The 22,052-nt window shown below is 45.5% G+C and overlaps 1 protein-coding gene across 1 annotated transcript in view; it reads right to left on the minus strand.

Annotated features, from left to right (window-relative positions):
- Positions 1-22,052, minus strand: part of RGL1 (ral guanine nucleotide dissociation stimulator like 1) — a 79,247-nt gene that overhangs the window by 13,060 nt on the left and 44,135 nt on the right. Inside the window, exons 5-9 of the mRNA XM_040609935.1 lie at positions 13,135-13,319; positions 9,715-9,839; positions 8,890-9,099; positions 3,674-3,777; positions 2,438-2,522 (exon numbers count right to left, since the gene is read on the minus strand). Of these exons, the coding sequence (XP_040465869.1) occupies positions 2,438-2,522; positions 3,674-3,777; positions 8,890-9,099; positions 9,715-9,839; positions 13,135-13,319 (709 nt within the window). The remainder of the gene's footprint in view (positions 1-2,437; positions 2,523-3,673; positions 3,778-8,889; positions 9,100-9,714; positions 9,840-13,134; positions 13,320-22,052) is intronic.

The raw sequence follows: 22,052 nt of genomic DNA on the forward strand, positions 1-22,052 counted from the left end.
GTTTGTGTAAAATAATTGCAAATATATTTGACCAGGCAAGCTAGGCCAGCAAAAATATTTGTTGTGCAAGGACATGTGTGTATACATACATGCATTAATTTTCTGGGACTCATACACCGATTGGGAATTTTGGACAGAATCTCACAAGATGACTACAAGGGAATTTTTCTGCAAAATGGGTCTACTCTGGCCAAAGCTAAGTGCTGCTGAAAATCTTCGGAGAATTCCAATCAGAGAAGCTTAGATATAATTCATGTGTCCAGCTGCTTCTCTAAACTCTATCCTGACACTCTTGACCCCAGGATTTCAGTTCAATTTCCCAATCAGGACTGCTACAAGTAAACATTTCTGTCTTATGTAAAGCTGTGTTGTTTTTCTTATGCCACAGCATACAGATCCAGCAACCACCCTCTGTGGCTTGTTGACTAAGCAAAAAACACGCAGGGAATGAAAGTAACAGGTTTTCATCTCCGCACTTCAGGCTTTTCTGGGAATGGCTAAGCTATTTCACAACAGAGCTGTCGCCTTTATTTCCCTGAATCCATACGGGATGCTGGGAGTTACTGTTGTTTTTTCCAGTGTTCAGATAGATGGGACATGAATCAGTATCAATGCCTTTTTTAAGAGGCACAAAGCAACAGCCTGCACTTGTAAAGATTCTCCCAGGTCAGCGTTTACTTCTCTCAGCCGCAGTTCACGAACAGAGCACTCAACCTGCATCTCCTTCCTCGGCTGAAAAGCAGGAGCGCACGAAAAAGGAGTGTTGTCTCCATGTCCTCAAGACACCGAGAGGTAAACCTGAGATTCTCCAAGGGCAGGCACAGAAGCTCAGAGTGCGGCTCGCAGCAGAGCTGCTGTCTGGGGAGGAAAGAACACGGTGCTCCCTCCCCGGGCCGGCCAACCTGTTTCATGTGGCACTTTGTGCTATGCTTAAATCTGTGGGACGGGTAGGCAAGGTCAAAGACAGCTTCCCTAGAGAGGCTATTTATAGTGAAAGAAAACAAAAGACTTTTAAGGATTCAGTGGACATTAATCCTCCAATTGTTACAAAATGGTCCAAGACGAAAAGTAGGAGAGAGGTTCTAGCTGTTCTGTGGAATTTTTTTCCTCTCGCTGCTTTCCAAATGTTTTGCAAATCCACTCACAGCAGCTAGAAAGAGTGATTTGCTGGGAGCCAGAAGGTCTGGGCTCAGAGCGAGTTGTTGTTTTGTCTTTTAATATTTAGTTAAATAAGCTGTTCTGAACACACATTTTTCATCTATGCTTATTATTGTCTCACCTGCTTTAAAATTTAGCTACAGATGTTGATAAATGGATGATAAACAAAACAGACTAACAGGTTTGAGTGTGTTCACCCATCATTCCTGAGCAAAACAGTGTTTCAGATACCAAGGCAAGTGGGGAAGGTACAAATGCCAGATTAACTGGCTGGAACTGCCAGAAAGTAAACTGGTTAGCCAGTTTATAGAAACCTTTTGATGTAAACAGAACAAAAAACCTGCCACAAACATTCCTCAGTTTCTACAGAATATAACCTTTCCCTGCTATTCTTCCTCACTCCTTTCAAGCTCCTGAGCTGCTTGGGGTTTGCCCAGGAGAGCGCAGAAGTCAAGCTGTTTCAGACAGAGCCTGCTTTGTTGTCCATCTGGCCACACACAGAGCAGGAAGCCTGTTCCTTCGAAATTCCCAGCCCTGTTTTCTAGTTCCAAGAAAGGTACGGGATAGTCGTATAAACATCTTGGTTTAATTCCTCAGCTGAAGCTGAGTGGCATTGTTCCAGTGAAGTCAAAAGCACTACAGTGGTGCAACCCAGTTGAGAATCTCATTTGGAGCTGCCCCGCGCTCACCAGCGCAAACCTGAGCCTTTCCAGCTCTGCTCCGAGGGCGCACAAGCTAGGTTCCCCTCTCTACACGGAGCAGTAGAAAGCCAAAGCGCTAATTTGTAACTCATCTCAGCAAAATTACACCGTGCAGCGCCTCTTCGCTCTGGTTGTGGCTGCAGCTCCATCACAGGTATGGCAGGGCGCACACAGCTACCGAGGTAGACACCAGCGTGCCCAGGGGAGCACCACCAGCTCCCCAGCACAGCAGCGTGTTCCGCTGGAGGGGCTCCCCGGGGTCCTGACCGCTGTCTCGTGAGCAAGCCTGCACCGAATCTGCACCGAATCTGCACCGAATCTGCACCGAATCTGCACCGCTGCAGCCTGGCGCTCACGGGTGGCAAAGCTCAGCTGGCTAATGCTGCTGTGGGTTCCTTCAGGAACGATCAAACCACCGCTCAGGCCAGCACAAAAGCACGGAGGTACAGACCTGCCTTCCCCGCAGCACCGCGGGGGGTCTCCGTGCGCGGGGGGGACGAGCTTTGGCAGCCGGGTAGCCCAAAGGGCTGACAGCTCTGCCCGAGATCCCAAGGCTTGCGGCTCCCGCTAATTCTCACCTTCATTAGCAGCTCCCTGCTCGTCAAATAGTTGTCACGGTTTGAAAAGACTTCAGACAGCTCCTCAAACAGCAGCACTATGTCCCTGTACAGGAAAAGATTTAGGTTATTAGTAAGCCCTACATCAGATACTATGTTACTACTAATGCTGATTACAAAACATTTCTCACAAATCATTAACAGTTGGCCATGTAAAGGGTACCACCACCAAAACGCATCCAGTGAGACTGCATCCAGCTGCTAGGGTTCCTAGCAGTAGGAACCCTCCCGGGATCTTCTGGTGCTCCCAGTAAAGTCAGGCCTTATTTGACAACATCACAAAGCAATGCCACAGGTACGCAGGGTTTTGAGTTACGCTGCGGGTACGAGTTTGTTGTAAGAAAGTAGGTACATGGATACAAAGGAACAGAAGAACAGCTGTGAGAGGTATCCCAAGTATTTCATTTTTGCCCTGATCCATGCACTCTGGAAAGCTAGAAGCATTTCAGTGTACGAGTCCCATTCTCTTGCCAACACCAGGAACACAAGACAGCAGTATTTCGATCAGGAACAGGAATAGGGGGCAGCAGAAGGAATGGCCCACCTCTCTCTAGGGGAAATGCAGAAGTATACACAGTGGCAGAGCCCCACATTTTTTTGTTTATCAAAGGCAAAGGGAACAAACCCATTCTTCCCAAACCGAACCAGCAGAGCACCCTCTTTCCTACAGAGACACTTCTGGTCTCTGTTTGGCATGCAGTAAATGTGCCAGCTGCACAAAAAAAAAATATTTCTTACAGGGGAGTACTTTATCTTCAATACAGGTTTGGGTTTTGTTGTTTGTGGATATATTTTAAGGAAATGTCAGGACCAGGAGAGGATTAGTGAGAGTTTGTAGCAATCCGGACCTCCTCGAACTTCATAGGATAGAAGACAACAGGCAGGTATGTGTGCATGAGTTGTGAGTAGCTAGTCCCACGGTTTTTCAAAATAGGTTGTGGAAGATCCAATATACTACAAAGGGCAGAAGAAACCCAGTATCCTTGAGGGCAGGTTGTCTCTTCAACGTGAAAAAGCAGTTCACAGCGGTCAGACCCCAAAAAGGGGCCCGAGACTCACAGGAATGAGAGGTTCTCTACCAGAGATGTCCATGAAGGAGCAGAATAGGAAGACTGAGAAGAACAAGATGAAAACAGTGAGCACCGAGCTTTTTGCCTTTGTCTGGGGCTAGCCACGGGAGCAGAGGGGGAGGCTTACTTTGGAACACACGCCCAGGTCTTCTTTAGCTGATAGATGGGGCTGGACTGCAGCGCTGAAATGATGGCCCTCAAGGAAGAAAAATTCTTCAGGATCCTACATGCCTGTGAAAGGAGCGGTTAGAAATACAGGAGCATTAAATGTCAGCATTACGAATACATTAGTGCTCTTCTGTTTGACCGGTGTCATGCTTGCTACACATTCTCACTGCTAAGCGGGCAGCTGTACAAATATTGAGCATCAGAAATATCACTCCCCCCTCCAGCCAGCAAGTATTTTATGGGCTTTTGGCACTTAAATCTTGTTTTCCTCACTTTCATGTATTTGGGGTGATGTTGCAGTGTTACAGCTTCCAGTTCTCCTAGTAAAAATAAAAGTGAAACCGAGTCCCTGAAGCCAGGCTAAAAAGCATAAATGTTACACTTCTTAAAAACCTCTTTATATTTACCAATCCCTTTTACCCTTCAGGGGAAAAACCAGGCTTTGCCTCTTTGTATGTGGTATTTAAAACATAAACCCTCAATCATCTAAGTGTCAATTAAAAATAAAGACACGCAAAGGAATAACCTGTTCTTCAAGTATGTGCACACTGTTAAAGAGAAAAACCTTCCCAGCTCTTCCAGAGTTGGGATCAAATCCTAACAGACAGACTGGTTCATAGACATTTGCCACGCAGCTTCTCTGCGGCAAAAGCTTTGACGGAAAAGGATACCGAAAACCTTCATTTTCGAAAAAATAGCAGAGAATCCTAGCAAAGCAGATGGAAGCAAGGAGGAGGGGGAAAGTCTGGCCTGTCATTTTTCAAGGAACTCCTGCAGATCTGTTGGTGGCTCATGAACTGGAGCATGGGCACCACAGACCTCAAACTCTTGCAAACACAAGCTCTCCCAAACAGGTGTCTGTACGTGCAAATTCAGCAGCCAAAACCCGCCAATTTGACTGTTCTATGTGGACAAGAACATACTCAGACTACAATTCCACTTCTGCAAAGTTTTATGGGGCTGATTATTGCACTAATAACGCTGATTACATAAAGGAGCCTTACAGCAAAAAGAGATGTAATTCATTTCCTTTGTAGGACTGAACAAATGTAAAGCCAACTTAGCATAAACAAAGGTCAGACCTTAATATGTCAACAACTCAGCTCATGAGTTGCATCAAAATTGACTTAACAATTAAAGCCAGTACATTTACTTCCATTTATTTACTTTTTTTAAAAAAGAAAGGTATCTTTTGTGCAACTCAGGAGGCTACTTTTAACAAAGTGTGGCTTAAGAAGACTGACTGGGCAAACAGCACTTGAAGCACGTTGGCAGTTAGGCTATAAAAAGACAAAAATCAGCATCATGTGGTAGGGCACGCAAGACCTGAAAACTGTTCTTGCAAGGTTCAGAGCCAAAGAAGCCATGTAACAGCTCTTTCTCGGAGACTGAGACATTTAAGAACAAGACCCTTCTTTCTTCATGTTCAACGTGAAATTCAGGCTGGGGAGAACACTGATTACAGGCACAAATTCTCAGCATTTCTTTTTTTCAAACACAACAGGAGTTTGGACTGGAGGATCCAATCTGGAACCATCTTGACTTAATTGCACATTGCATAATTTAAAGCACATTAGGAATTCAATATTGGATTTTGTGTTCTCAACGGTTTAACTGACTGCAGACTAAACTTTAGCAAGCATTCGTTAGGATATCAGAAGAATTTTTAAGACTGGTTTGAATAACTTTGTTTCATGCTGTGTCCTTCACAAGGGGAAAACCAGAAAGAATCCTGTGCAGAAGCAACTGATTTAAAAAAAAAAATTAAGCATAACAGGATATTAATGATGTAATTTTTATTTATATTTTTAAAGAAAATATTGTGTGAATGAAATTGGCTGCTCCTGGTCAGGAACTTTAGATCTAAGTGGAGAAGAGAAGGCTGGCAGCTAGAAAAAGTGTCTACTTTATCTTGTAAACCAAGAAACTGGATCCAACAGTCACGAACAGATAACAAACATGGAACTCCACGCTGCTAAGGTACAGAGTTAGTTGTCAGTGAATAACTGCACTTTAATGAGTGGATTATTTTCTAACTCAGGCATCAGGCTATTCAAAACACTCATTTGCATGCAGAAAGCAAGCAGCTTGCTTAGAAGTGGGCAGCTAAGTATATATGCAACGAGCTGTTCTACGTGTGCAATTATTTCGTAGAGCGTGCGCATGCATTTTTCATGTGCTTAGCTAAGACTGGAGTATTTAATTATGTGTATAAATTGAAGTAAAGGGAGAAGTCCTGAATCCACAGAGGTGGAGAGCAAAGTTCTCTATCCACACAACAAGTATGATGAGTGTGGTGCCTGTCCTGGCTTCCCCAAGGCTGCCTGCTGCCCCGCGATGATCAGACTTGCTCGCCCAGGCCGTCCCCTTGAGCTGGTACCCTCGCCACCTAAAAGGTCTGCACACAGAGACCAGGAACCAGCCTTCCCAACCCAGCCACACAGGCTATAAAGCAGGCGTCGGATGGTAACAGAAACGAGTCGACGTAAGTGCCCGCGGAGAGGTGAAAGGCTGCTTCCCCGCACCCGCTTCCCCGCACCCGCTTCCCCGCACCCGCTTCCCCAGCCGCGCAGTTGCCAGAGCTTAGTGCCAGGACGGACAACGCGGCCTCCGGAAGCGCAAAGCGCACGGCCAAGGTCGGGAAGCCCCTGTGCGGCTCGAGCTTTTTCTGACTGCTCATTTTGTAGAGCTCAGAAAGAATCTACGTGATCCTTAAAACAAAAGTCATCACACGTCCGTAAGAAAGTGCTCTAAACGTTCCCTTCAAAAGGGCGATCTGGTTTACTGCCAGCTGCCCAGCGCTCTGAGGAGAGTTAAAAAGGTTACAGTAAAATATTAAAGATCAAATCTAAGAAATCAGCAAACCGCAGTTACGTAAAGAAGGCCTGCAAAACACTTTCACACAAAGCTCTGCTACGAGATCCTCCTAGGAGCTATGCTAAGGCACGTGGGGGACAGGGAGGGGTCTGCGACAGCCAGCATCCCCTCGCCAAGGGCAACCTAGTGGCCTCCTACGATGGGGTAACCACATCACAGACAAGGGAAGAGCTACGGGTGTGTATCTGGACTTCTGAAAGGCCACTGACACGCTCTTCCACAACATCCTCCTCTCTAAATTGGGGAGAGATGGGTTTGACGGGTGGACCGTTCGGTGGATGAGGAATTGGTTGGATGGGCATACCCAGAGGGCAGTGGTCAATGGCTCAATATCCAGATGGAGATGGATGACAAGTGGTGTCCCTCGAGGGTCCATACTGGGACCAGTACTATTTAATATCTTCATCAGTGACACGGACCATGGGATGGAGCGCACCCTCAGCAGGTTCGCAGACACCAAGCTGAGTGGTGCAGCTGCCATACCTGAGGGACAGGACGCCAGCCAGAGGGACCTGCACAAGCTTGAGAGGTGGGCCCATGTGAACCTCACGATGTTCAACGAGGCCAAGGACAAAGCCCTGCACCTGGGCAGGGCCAAGCCCCAGTATCAACACAGGCTGGGGGCGGAAGAAATCGAGATTAGCCCTGCTGAGAAGGACTTGGGGGTACTGCTGGATGAAAAGATGGACATGAGCAGAAAATGGGCGCTTGCAGCCCAGGAGGCCAACCATACCCTGGGCTCTATCAATAGCAGCATGGCCAGCAGGTGGAGGGAGGTGATTCTGCCCCTCGGCTCTCCCGACACCCCACCTGTAGTACTGTGTCCAGCTCCGGGGTCCTCAGCACAGTAAGACAAAGACTTACCGGAGCAGGTCCAGAGGAAGCCACAAAAACGACCAGAGGGCTGGAGCACCTCTGCTGTGGAGACAGGCTGAGAAGTTGGGCTTGTTCAGCCTGGAGAAGGCTCTGGGGAGACCTTACTGCAGCCTTTCAGTACTTAAAGGGGGCTTGTAAGAAAGATGGGGACAAACCTTTTATCAGCACTTGTTGCCATAGGGCAAGGGGTAATGCTTTTGAACTAAAAGAGGGTGGATTTCGATACAAGGAAGACATTTTTATACAATGAGGGTGGTGAAGCACTGGCACAGGTTTCCCAGAGAGTGGCAGATGCTCCATCCCTGGGAACACTCAAGGGTCGGTTGGACGGGGCTCAGAGCAACCTGACCTAGCTGAAGATGTCCCTGCTCATGGCAGGGGGGTCGGACTAGATGGCCTTTAAAGGTCCCTCCCCGCCCAAACCGTTCTATGATTCTACAAGAGAAAGGAATTGAAGCAAAGAGTAAAAATGCGTTAGAGAAACGCGTGAGACAAGGATCAAGCAGAAAGGTAAGGAGACGGGCAGACTGGTACCGTATTGTAACTCTCTGTATTTTTTGATTGCTGCTTACACCTCTTGCCCCCTTCCAAACCCAGCTGCTTTGTATACCCGATATAAACCGTGAATAATTCAGCAGGCAAATGACCTTTCAGCCCCAAGAATCTTTCAAATCAAAAGAGTACAAACAATTACTTACAAGTTTTTCCATGCTAAACAGGCTACTGCAGCCTGGAAGCAAGTTAGTTTTATCTGCGCTTAAACACAGGACCTTGTGTTTACTTTACTTGCACATATACACACACCTATATAAATGCATGAAGACACAACCACTTGTGCTGTCTTCCACCACCCCTGATGCCCACGGCCATGGTGTCCATAGATGCAAGACCGGGAGCAGATGCTCACTGGCTGAGCAGGAGCAGCTGAAGGCAGGGAAGCGCACAGCCTGTGCTGCCTGCGCCCGCTGCCTGCACCACTGCCAGTCCTATTCCACCCTCGTTACCCTCTGAAAACAAGCCTACCCTTCGGATGATGCCAGCCCTCACTTTACTTCTTTCACTGATGTGAGCACTATTTTCTTCCTAGGGAAGTGAACTGGTCGAATTTATACCTATCTTATCACAAATGTTACGTTATCAAATATACGGTGCACCCCATCTGCAAGGCACGGGATCTGCCCTGCCCGTTAATTAGCACTCCCAGCCCTGCGAAGAGAGAAACATCAACCCCATTTCCATGGTGGGGAAGGAACTCGGGAGAGGAAGGGCAATACTTCATTTGCTATTACAAATAAATTCCGTCAAAAATAGGAAGAATTAGAGCTAAGATGGTCACTGGCCTGGGACCAATGCATACAACCCCCTTCTCCCCTCCCAGCACCCTCACATGAAACATTAAACAGTCTAGAACAAACGACTTACATGTGCAACGAGAATCCACTTCTCAACGATCTTGGCTCTTTGCTGTGTTTTGAGTTCCTTCCTCTGCAGGATAGTGCTGATAACACACGAAGTAACTGCGTTGAACTGGGAGATAGTGGCTTTGACAGTGAGTGCCACATTTTCTTTCTTATGCCTTTGAGACCAGATACTTCCCAAGCACTGGTGGGGCACAACTTTCTGGAAGAGTATCTGGAGTGAAACAGAAATAACAAAGTCAGCAAGATTCTCCTAGATCTCTACTGTCCACAAGAAGAAATGCACATTTACTAATTGGACCTAAACCTAATATGGCATTAAAAGGTAAATATTTTTTTTCTCTAAGTTTTAAATATGAACTTTAGCATACTCTCTATAGGCTTGATGCCCTAAAACAACTGCCAGCTAAAAGCCCTGGGAAAATAAGAGACACCTTTTTATCAGTTTATGCATAACCAATGGGAAAATCTTTTATATACAAAAATGTGGAGGAGATTGATACAGACAAACCAAATCAGAGCACTAGAGTTAAGAGTACATATACATCTTTAGGCCAGGTAGCAATATAGTCAACACGAGCTATTTCTCAGGTGTCAAATATTAAACTTTGCAAAAAAGGTTACACAATACACATTCACAATTAAAAAAAAAAACCAACCCACAAAAAAAAACCAAACCCAAACGTTCAGAATGACAGAAGGAAAAAGCCCAACAAACAAAGCAAGTTTGGATAAGTAACCAGAGCTGTGTTCTGTGTCCCAACAACAGACCTGGTCTGGAACATTATACTTCTATTGACACAACTTTTAGTACATATGCTCTACATACGGCATCCATATATGTCAACTGTTCTGCCACCAGGTCTTCTGGGAAAAGAGAGAAATCTTCTGGACTGCTCATCTCCAGTTCCTCCTCTTCGTATAGGTTACAGCAGGAACTCTTAAGGAACACATCTGTCCAGGATGGAAAACACGACTTAGTCAATTTATACAGCAAACAGTGAATCAAAGCAGATGTTAGTTTACTTTAAAACATCACTGTACACATTATAGCAGAACACCCAAAGGGTCCTGTCTATTGTAATGGCTCCATGGTGCTGCACATTTTAGTGAGAAAGATGATGACCAGAAGATTAAATTGGCAAAGAAAAGGTGGAAGAAAAAGAAATAGAGAGAACTGAGCTGTTTGGGGTCTCTTACTGGAGAAGCAGCTTCATCCATTCACTAATCGTTCTTCTGAAAGAAAAAACATCACCACCACCCCAACAAAAATTCTTTATTAACATTGCAGAATTTTGCTGATCTACTTCTCAGTATTTATGCATTTTATAGTTGCGGGGGGGGGAAGCGCCAAAACTGCAAGGGGATGAGACTGCAGTTATATCTCAAAAATATTGCATTAGGAATGCTCTTATATCCAGATTTCATCTCCAATGTGTGGAAATTAAAGGGGATATTAGATTTCTTGGCACCCTTTGTGGCTACATGGACTATATTGAAGAGAGCTTATTCCAGCATCCCTCACCTTCCTGCTCTGGACATTTTTCCCAGAAAAGTAAATACAGGGAGCACCTACAGCGTTCTGCTAAATGCTTCTCCTAAATTTACTCTGGGCAGCAGAGAAGAGGTGAGAGAGGAGAGCTGTCCTCATCGAGGGACCCAATCCAGAGCAGCAGGGAAGGTATTTCCAGATGTTCCCATGTCACCTTTTGGCTCCCACAGGCTGGGTACAAAGTCACATTAAAACACAAAGAAATATGCCCTTGTTTTCCATGGTAGAAGAGAAAGTCAGAAAATCCCTGAACATAAATCCTCTTCCTAATCCCTTTTACCATAGGGTGACTCCGTAAGAAGAGAGGGGAAAAAATGGACTTGTTGAAGACAAACAACAGAAGCGCTGAGTTTACTACTAGTGAGATTTCATTAACAAAAACAAGCAGCGTGCTTCAGAGTATGTTACACAATACTTCATACCCAGTTAAAGCAGAAGAGACATAAAAGCAACAAAAGCAGATAAAGTGAGACTTCTGTCTTTTTTTTTTAAATACTTCATTTTTCCTTTCTTCGTTAATTAGTAAAACCTAATAATCAACGTAAATTGCTACAGTTTTGACGCAACAAATTATAACTACAGGCTGTATCCACATTTCCATCTTTATATTCCAATTGCACAATCTATTGACAGAGATAAAGGAGATAAATGGAGACCTCTGCTCCAGTATTATTTTTCTGTGGGTGTTTTGTAGCGATACACATAATTAAAGGAATTTCTACTGAACTGTTAAGATTCACACTTTTTTCTCTCTCTTTTTCGCTATGTAACTCCTCATTTTCCTTTCAGCTCTTGGAATTCAACTAAAAATCCTCATCACTGAGTTGCAACTCTACTCAAAACCTCACAGTGCCCTTAAAGTCAGGTCCTGAAGTGCCAACGCAACATTTTCCTTTTTTCATGCTTCTTTTTCCCCTTTCTCTCTCACACTCATAAATGTGCAACCAGTCTTCTCTCTACTCTCCAAGAAGCTGGAATCCTCTTGTACTCAAGTGCCTCATCATCTTTTCAAATCACTCAGATCCATTTAGCCCTCTCCAGGCTCAGCTGCCCTCTTGACTTCGCCGAGACCGGCCACTTGCCCCTTCTGAACCTGCACTCTCCGACTCACCTCGCTTTGCATTGCTTAAGCTACAAGAATTGAGCTTTTATCCATGTATCTGGCACGGCAATCTAGCCTACTGGCATGGCTGATGGAAGCAGTAAAGGGAGGTCTGATTACACAAATCAAACTGTAGGATTAGGACGCAATTTTGTAAATTCATGGCACAACAGGACTGCTTTAGAACAATAATTATCAGTAGGTCTTGACTGCAGACAATACATTAAGAGTTTGGAAAGAAATCTCTGAAATGAACAAAGATGGAGCTCTGATATTCCAAAACTCTCTTCTGCAGACCCCACAGGTTAATTCCATTCTCCTCCTCTTATTTTATTCTAATTAACAGCCTCTATTCTGCAACAATTTGGAAAATGTTACCATTCGAACCGACCCATCTATTACTCAGTAAAGAACTTTTTCAACTACTGCTTGAGGAAACAAATGCAGAAGCAAGGCGGCTGGGAACTTCTATTCACTTTGAACAACAGCTGAACCCAAATATAGCTCTCATCAGCTTTCTTGTCTGACCTGGGGGAACCAAGCCCAGGAAAGGATATCAACAGAAAGATACCAGCAATCCTGGTCACTTACCTGGGTTCAATAAGGAAAACGCCTGAGCCCCGCGTGGTACTGCTTTTTATGCGCGTGTTAATGACAGCTAAGTTGGCATTTCACAGTATTATGCATTAACATGGTATTTCTGGAATATCCGGCAGACATGATTTTTATGGGATGAAATAGGTTTTTTACTGCCATTTCCTTTATCCTTTATTACATGAATCATTCCCTCTTGTCCCTCTGCTAAAGCTGGAAGTCGATTCCACTTCTCATTCACACACTACGTGAGCTCCCATGACTTTTCAGCTTATGCCAGAGGAAGCTTTCTGACCAGGATAAGGGTATATGTCAGGCTTGACGCTGCACACAGCGTATTTGTGTTACTACAGTTCACTATTGTTTCAGTAGATTGTGACCCCCAATAACGTAAGTTTTTCCTCTGTCCTTGGATACCAGCAGCCAGCCACTCAGAGAGGAAAAAACAGCCACAGACACTTCCTCTGGCACGATGGTAACTAGGAAGAAAAGCTTAATGACAACAAAGCTTGTGACCCAAGCTCTATTTCGTTGCAGCTCTGTATTTTACATGTTGGTTTGGGCTTTTCTTGGGGTGGATGGGTATTGCAATGAGAAGACTAGCTAAAGAGCAGCTGTGTGTTTTAACTCAGCGACATGGGAAGTGCACTAACAATTAACCACTTAGCTGCCACAGCATTCTTAAATCTTTGGCTAAATATTAGAGAAGTGCTGGATTTCCCCATCCACCCTAGAATGAACAGGCACCGGCACCTATGCAGTACGACTATTTCATCCTGCACAGAACCTGCAGCCTTATACAGAGATTTAAAAAAAAAAAAAAAAAAAAAAAAAACCACAAAAACCAAAGCAAAAAACAAATCACAAGAAAAAAGTCACTGGTGAGCCTCACAAGATCGTCAATTAGCATAAGAGTTGATGAAATGTACTCCACATAAATCCCCGTGGTACCATACAGTCTGGGAGAACAGACAGACAGACAGAAGGGGAAGGTAACTTACCATCATTTTCCACTTCTTTCCTTTGGAACTGCTCCAAGAGGTTCTGAGCCCTTCTCTCCAGGTCAGAGCCATCAATATTCTTCTTCAGGTAATCCAGCAACTTCAGCAAACACGGGTACTCAGGCGGCTCTCTGAAATCCTCAGAGCACTGATCAAGCCATGCTTGTAAGATGGATGTGATAGCACTAAAAGCGAATACACAGAGAACACGCTGGTTGTATACAGCATGCATCGATGCAATCATACGTATCTGCATCTAAGACAACAACAAAAACACAGAGGCATTCACACCCCATGTGAAGGCAGCATAAAGACTTCTTGAGCCAGGAATTTAATTTGTTCTTTTTATGCATGGAATCTTACTAAGATATCACTCAGATTTTACCAGGGACTTCAGTGAAGTTACTCCTGATTTGCGCTCCTAAGAGTGGATACAGTTATAGCACCATAACACAAGCTAATCAAGAATCAAACACCTTTGAGCTGTATTGAGACACTTCTATTAAATTCAGGATATCAAGTAAGGATAGACAAAGCAATTAAGGTAACAGAACAGAACAGACTGTTTCAGTTGGAAGGGACCTACAACCACCGCCTCGTCCAACTGCCTGACCACCCCAAGGCTGACCAACAGCTGAAGCACGTTCTTAAGGGCATTGGCCAAGCGCCTCGTAAGCATTGACAGGCTTGGGGCATCGACCACCGCTCTGGGAAGCCTGCCCCAGTGCCTCCCACTGGTCATAGCCCAGCGCCCCAATCCGTCTAGATCCCCCCGCAAGGCCTCCTGTCCCTCAAGAGTCACCTGCACCCCCCGCCTTTGGTATCGCCAGCAGACTCGTTACGGTGCATTCAACTCCTGCATCGACGGCTGACAAACATGGAACAGCCTGAGCCGAGAATGGAGCCCCCAGGAAAACTGCTGGTGACCAGGCGCCGGCCAGACGTAGCCCCGTTCACTGCGACCCCTTGAGCTCTGCCCTTCAGCCAGCTCTTCACCCAGCACACCACCAACCTGCTCATCCCACAGCTGGGCAGCTGGTCCAGAAGGATGCTGCGAGGGGCAGGATCAAAAGCCTTACTAAAATCCAGAACAACTACATCCCCTGCCTTCCCTTCACCCCCTGGGCTGGTGCCCTCATCACGCAAGGGTATCGCACCGGTTACACAGGCCTCTCCTCCTGCGAACCCACCCTGGCTGTGCCTGATGACTGCGTTATTCTGAAGAATAGAATAAATTCTAAAGAATAAATGCCTTTCAACAGTACCCAGTATGATCTCCCTAATTTTTCCAGGTGCTGCAGCTAGACTAACAGGTCTGTAGCTCCCGGTCCTTTTTTCTCGTTACACTGACTCCTGCTCAGGGGAAGCAGAGGACGCTGCTTTTTGGCAGGCAGTCACCGTGCTGCTGGGTGCCTGCCTGCCTGCCTGGAAACAGATATGCTCTGGCACCCCTCGCCATCAGCTAGGCTGACTGTTTTCACCTGCTTAAATCCCCCGCACCGCCGGGTGCAGGCTCCGTGCCTTGCTGTCTTGTCCAGTCAGCCAGTCGGGGGTCAGTGGCTGGGGGAAAGCCCCCGTTCACCTCTCCTTGTCCACGTGTATCTCTCATTGTGTGTCCTGCCACTGATTGCTGCCACCGCTGCTGGTGCTCCTTGCACTGCTCCAGCACCCGTTGCAATCGACAGTAACACAAACAGCCCTCTCCCAAAGGTATAAGGTTTATCTGGGATAAAACCAGCTCATTCTCTATTTACCAGCATTCGTTACCATCCTGCCTCCCAGTATTGCACTGTCAAGCCAGCAAAGCAAGACTCCCAAATGACCTTGGAGTTATGCTTTGTTTAATCAGATGAAGTATCTTTGCTTAGCTGGACCGTGACTGTGTCTGAATAACTACCAGACCAGAGCAGGACAGAATTTCTTCATTCCCTTTTCTGCCAGTGGGAAAAGCTGTGGCCCAGCAAGGCTGCAACACTTGCTCCGTTACCGCTCCCTGGGACGTGGGGGGAAAATAGCAAGGAGGAAACAAGGTATTCATGGCTCCTTCAGGGTAGCAGCTCCTACCTTCAAGGCAGAGGCTAAATTAAATGCTTCCTTTGATGCCCTTCCTCTCATCAACCGCTGCTGCCAAGTCTGGGAACCACACCGAAGCTGCATATTCCTCCACACCGTATTACCATTATTCTATATCATAACGTTATCTGCCGTCCTAGTAGAAAGATTGCCTGTTCATGAAACCTTGGGTTCTGCAAAAAAAACGGTCTAAGCCGGAACCTAAGCCCCACGAGCACACACAGTTAGCGCGACTGCCTCATCCGTGAAGATAAAGCCCTAATCGTGGCACGTGCGGCACGGGCAGCACCACGCTGCCGGCGCTCAGTATCAAGCTTGAAGTGTCAAGATAGCTGAACCCAGAAGACAGGCTGCTCTTGCTAATCTCAGGATGAAATGCGTAACAAAAATGTTATCAGCAACATCTCGGTTTTTACCCTTAGCCCAAAGACAAGGAGGGGCTGTCAAATTATACCACGCAAAAAGGTAGCTTGGTCATGCTGGCAGTACAGGAAAAGGATGTTTAAGGAATCCAGTGCTCCTGTGACCTTGTTTAGGAAAGTCATCCCGGAGTTTCTTTCACATATGCAGCTAAAAAGACACCAGCTGCAAAGAACTGCCCGCGGGCAAGCCCTCTACAGAGCGAGAGGGCCAAGGGAAACGAGAGCCGATGGATCAGCGTGGCTTCCACCCTGCCTGAAACAGAGGAAAGCGATCTGTTTATTTTTTCTGATTTCTGAAGTTTTTAATCCACACTCACCTATCAGATTGGTAGTTAGATACCACGTAAACGTATGCTTACAGGAATTTCTTTAAATATTGTCTTTGTGGGCATTTTTCATCATTTCAACTTGCTTTTCTAAGAAAGTAAGACTTACAATTTATGCTATGGTTTTCCAGAGAGAACTTACAATGTTGTTTACAAATCTCAACGAAGTGTGGAAAAACTGGGAGTGGCCTGAAAAAAATAACCAAATTTCTTCAAGTTTCAAGAAAATTCAAGCCTGGACAAAAAATAATGATCAGTTTATTTTTTCTGCTGCAGGAAAACTGAGAGCTTTGGTTGTTCATAGCAACATGCTGGTAAATCAGCATGTGTGTTTTGGTGCAACAACTGGCGCGGCCGTAGTGTGCATTACGGGCTGGGAAGACAGACGGCATATCTAGTATCTTACAGAGAATTCTGTTTACCTGGGTTGACAGAGACATTAGGGAAAAGGACTTTGGTGTGTGGTCACATAACATGACACACTGGCTGTGGCCACTGTCTCATGATCACTTGTTGTGGTGTTTAGAGTAGGACGTAACATGAGAGGGGGGGAAAGCCCCGTGTTCCAGAATAAAAGGCACAATAAACACCTAAGACTCCTGAGAAAAAGAAGTCCCGAAGTTTTCCTCTGCTACACTGAAACCATCCCTGTATTTCACATCTCTTCCAGCCCGTAGTTCCAAATGCTGCGGCAGGCACAAGAGGTGACTTACAGCTAACTGCTCTCATGGAAAGCCATGGAAGATGTTTAGGAGGGAACAAACACAGTTCTGTAGGGGCAGCAGATCTTATGAGCTCCACTGCCATCAGAAAAACGGCTGAGACGGCCAAGTGACAGCAGCCCTGGTTTGCAGCAGGTCCTTAGGGCTGTGCTGCGTAGTTAGCCGTGGTATCAGCCCTCTGATGGCCACATTTTTCACACCTACAGAAACCTTCCCCGATACCAGCTCCAGCAACCCCACTTGACAAGACCTTCATGCAATACCAGTACCTCATACCCTCAATGCTATTCCACAAAGAGAAGGGCCATGCCCCCGGTGAAAACCTCCATCCACGAGTATCCAGTTAGAGGCACCGATGGGTCAGCTCAAAGAGCATCTGTGCCCTGCGCTCAGGACAGCCAGGCACTTCGCTTTTAAAGTTCAAACCCTGAAAAACATGGATGATGTGGCTCTGGATCTAGCATGTTAATAGCTGCAAAATGGGAAGGGACAAGCACGCCAGAAGGTCCTCTCTTTCCTCAAGGTATGAGATCACGAGAGGAGTCCAAATATGAACACGGATTTCACAGGCAGACAAGAAGGAATCCAAAAGTCAACCCAGGCAGCTCTCGTATCAGACCTGGGTAAAAATACCAGCACATTTGTTCTACAGGTAGGGAAACCACAGCAATACCTGGTTAACTCAGCTGCTCAGTGCCAGTCAAAATAAACCAAGAGTTAAGAAAGAGTAAAGACAGCTTCTCCCATGTCCCTTGTCTCATCTTAACCATATTGGTGCTTCCTCCAAACTTCATTAACTTTTACTCCCATACAGATCTCATTTTACAAGTCCCATCAATTTTAATCTGTTGTTTCTTTCTCTGGTATTGTAGCAACTTTGAAGTTCTAATTTGAATGTTTGGAAATCTGCCAGTAATACTATTTGGTTAGGCTTGTGGACAGGAGAAACTCTTAGAATTACAGGTCTAGAGCTACAAAAAGTATTTACAACCAAAAATTAGTGTGCAAACACATTCTGGATTTCAGATTTCACTGCAAACATGAGACACAGATTGTGCAGTTTGGAAGACTCTCTGCAATTGAAAACCATTTTGGTTTTCAAATTTTCACAGTTATGCTCAGACAAGCTTCCACCGCTTATGCAACAAGTATGGCCTTCAGAGTTCACTCCAGTGGTGGCCAGACTTGTTATGTGGAGCTTCAGGACCATTTTTCTCAGCCAGGACAGGTGTCACACCACAGCCAGTGCTCCACAACCACCGTGGCAAAGCCAACAGTGCCAGCCCAGCTCCACATCCCAAGGCACAAGGAAAGCCACAACAGAGAGATGCCCATAGCGATGCTCCAGAGCTCTGGCTCCATCCTCCCCTCTCCTCACATTTTTAATCACCCTCTCTAGCCCCACGCATACCCAGAACACTGCATCACAGCAGCACTTACAGTCACAAACACCACCGTCCTGCGTCCACCGTATTTAAATTTCTTTTCCACCGCAGGCAGGGGAACACTGCGCCTCGCTCCATGCCCTAACCGTGTATTGCCTCCTGCTCCGTGGCCCTTTTCCCCACCCACATCACAAAGTCGCCACCACCAAAACCTAGGCTGGGTATTCTTTTCTTATGAACATTTACCAGTTCAGCAATAATTGGGAAGAAGGAGCCTCTCCACAGGATAAGTTCTTCTTAAAATACTGTTCACACAGTCTTTACGCTAAGCTCAGTGTCCAGAGGCTTGGTTGATGGTCACTTTCATAAGCTGAAGAATAAACAGAGTTTAAGACAGACCCAGTCTCCCAGAGCAGGGTGAGGAGTTCACAGCTGTTCCAGACACTGATTTTTGCCAGGAAAATCATTTCAGTCAAGAGGGGAAACAGGAAAGAGAAAAAAGGTACCCTGTGCCCCACTGCCCTCCCGTCGCCGCCTCCGTGGTGTGCCAGGAGGGATGCTCTGCCCTGCCTTGCAGTAGCTTTACATCTGCTGCCCTTGAGAAGAAACTCCCTGCACTGGACAGACCCAGAGACAGATAGGAACGGGAGCCTTCCCAGATCTCAGGCAGGAAAGAAACATCACAGACTACATTTTTCATGGCCTTGATTACGAGCTATAAATTTTGCCTTTCCTGCCTATAAGAAAAAAAAGCTTCTAACGTTTAACTCCTGTCCTGCCAGCCCCAGGCTCTGCGCTCTGTTCCGCAGCGCTTGCGAGTTCCACACCTATCGGGAAGCCTTCCAGCACCCACACCCGCTGTTCTTGAAGCTCATCTCCGAAGGTTTCAGTCTCCAAAAATCTACCTCCTGGCAGGTGGAAGAAGCGTATCAGATTCTGGGAACACAGAACTCCTCGTCCACTCCCATTCGCCCCCGAGGTACCAAAAATGCCACGAGGCTGTGGCAGCTCCAAGTCTAACACCTGTTAAGCGGAGCTAGCAGGGCACAGAGGAGATGGAAAATAAGGGCTTCGTATCACGTAGCCACAAGTGATTCACTAGGTTACACGGAAATTCTGTGTAGTCCTTTCTCAACTGGAAAGACAGCTCTAACACCGGGTCCTGAAGAGGTCTGCGGAGGAATTCAAGAGATCATTTCTTGCCAAAAAGGCAAAAGCAGTGTTTTCTTTCCCACCGCAATCATTTCTAAAGAATGAGTAGAAGGGAATCTCAACAATTAAGGAAAATAAGGAGAACCTCAGCTGCGAAAAGAGGTTAAATGACTGATTTCTTAGGAAATTAGACAGGAACACGCACAAAACTATCGGTACTGGGCCAAATGCATACTTCAGACCATCAATGGAATAATCTTTACAGAGGGCTATTCCCTCTCCCCCCGTGTCCACACAATACCTTTCAGGCTTGCTCACAGAGACTAAATTAAGCCAGCTTAATTTAATTTTCTCAGGTTTGCTTGTTAAATAACAACATGGGCACTTAAATCTCAGCTTTGAATCAGAGTAAAACATATGTAAACTGCAAGTAAAGGTAAGGTAAGCTTCTAACACCCAGTCTATTTATAAATAACATGCTGATGAGTTCCAGCAAATGACCTGCTCTTCATTTGGAAAGAACTGGTTCAATACCATGGGCGGGGAGGGGGGAGTGGGGACAGGATGGCTTTTGCTGCCATGCATGTAAAGTCACTAAGGGAATAGCTCTCCTAGTTGTACTTTCTTTTAAGTGGAGATGCCAATCATTATTTTCCTTTGCTCTCCTAATTATTCTTTTTTGCTTGGTTCTGGTTGTTTTCATAACTCTCCCACTCTTCCATTGCTTATACTGCCCTGTGTTTGACTCCGCTTCTCATGTAACCGCATTGGCTTCTGCTGTTGTTTTAGCTTAATTGGCTTTACTGGAATGAATGCTGATTGTTGCTCTCCCAAATGCATCTTAACTGCTTCCCACCATGCATTTCCCAGGCATCAGAAACTTTCAGCCAATTTTCTTCCATTTGTCTCACATTCTTTTGGTGGCTGTTCTCCTGGAGTACAATGTTTCAGGACCAGTTTTATTCTGGCAGCACTGTAACTGTGCACATTGTTTTCCAGCAGGACTGTTAACTTCAGCAGGAAACAAGACAAGTTTTCTGGCGGGAAGGTCTAAATGTACAACAAGCCATAGGACAATGTTTGTTTATCACTATGAGAAATTCCAAATGCTGCAATATTACAGTAAGTTTTGGTATTTGCTACTTTAATGCAAAGAGGAGGGGTAAACATGCAAGACCTGCCATGTGGTAACTGAATGTGTTCCTTCATTTTCTTTATTTGAACTGTTTCACCCGATTGCTGTGGAATGACACAAGGAAATCTCAGTTTAGCTTTGAGTTGCTTTGTCTGCAGTTTTCAATTGTGCCACATTCCAAGTGTTAATAACAAATACAGTCCATATTTTGATAATAAAGCAGATGCAACTAGGAGACGACATTCAAGGCAACGGAAAAAGAAACCCACAAACCCAAGTATTTTGATTCATTTTTGTGGCACGTCATTCATCTGAGGGAGAGCACCACCAATCTACTCCACATCAGCAAACCAAAGCCAGCAGCAGAAGGAAACCACAACCTTATTCTCCAAGAGGAGGCTTGAAAGGACTTCTACTGTTACTGTTATTCAAGCTCATTTAGGACTTAAAAGCCTCAGGACTCAGCCATGGCATTGCTTGGAACTGCAGAAGTGAGTTTGAGGGCTTAAAGCTCTTGTACTTTTTGCACTACACAAATTGTTTCTGCTTCTCATTCAGCTGGTCCAACTCCAGTAAGAATCCTCTCCCTTTTGCAGTGCTGGGGATGCGAGTATACAATGTAGCCAGGAAAAAAAATAAAGATAATTAAAATCTCCATTTGAAAGCTCATACTGCAACCAGGAGACCAGTTTTTCTGGTTCTACCACTTTCTCCTTAACATCCTTGAGAAATATAACCTAAACTGAGATTTATAAAAGCTCCTAAACTTTATTTGGTTTCATCAGGGGAAATGTAAACAAAGGAATCTGAACATGGCCCACTGCTTACAGCACAGCATTTCCTTTACGTCGCCTTTGCCCTGGCTGGGGGAAGACGGCACACTTTTTCCTCTCCCCATTATATTTACCAACATGCCTAAAGGGTATCTTTCAAGAAAATGTGCCAATGTTAGACCTCTGGAAAGCAAACAAAAATCATCATCCATGTCCATGGACCAATATGACAACATTGTCTGCCCCTTGAAAAACCTCTCCCACAGGTCATTTCAGGTTCGTACTACTCGTATTTTTGAGTGAGGTCTCCAAGTAACCAGATTCCGTTAACATTAAACTGGTCTTCCCTGAACGCAAACATTGCAGGCAAGCCTGGACTGCCAGGCTGGATGTTTTTGTGTGTGTGTGCTGAGCAGGAATGAATCACTTCTGGGAACTTCACTGACAGAAATCTTTCAAACCCCTGGCAACAAGCTCAGCACCTTTTATTCATGAAGTGTGATGTGCTGCAGCAGCTGTCCAGGTCTCGCAAGCCCAGCAAGTCACCTCAGTGACACAGCCTCAGCACTGTTTCCAGCCTTCACAGTACTCAGAGGCATCTCAGCATCCAGTGAAGCTACTGACTTCCAAAAGCTACAAGCAGCTACAATATTTTATGCTTTTGAAGGCTTGATGGTTTTTTTCTCTGTCCTCAGCCAGTTCCAGCCAGGTCTTTAATGCCTCTATCTTCTGGGAAATAATGATTCTGCTCCTTTAATACATTCACCTCCTTAAATTCAAGGAGTCTGTGGTTTGGTTATAGTTCTCTGCCAGCAGTGGATTGCCCAGAGATCAAAATTAACACAATCTTTCAGTAGGAGGAGGGAAACGGAGCACAAATTACTTGACAGGTCATTCTGCATAGAAAACTCAACCTTTTACCAGTGAGTT

This window comes from Falco naumanni, chromosome 11, assembly GCF_017639655.2.
Source record: "Falco naumanni isolate bFalNau1 chromosome 11, bFalNau1.pat, whole genome shotgun sequence".
In the NCBI taxonomy this organism is placed as follows: Eukaryota; Metazoa; Chordata; class Aves; order Falconiformes; family Falconidae; genus Falco; species Falco naumanni.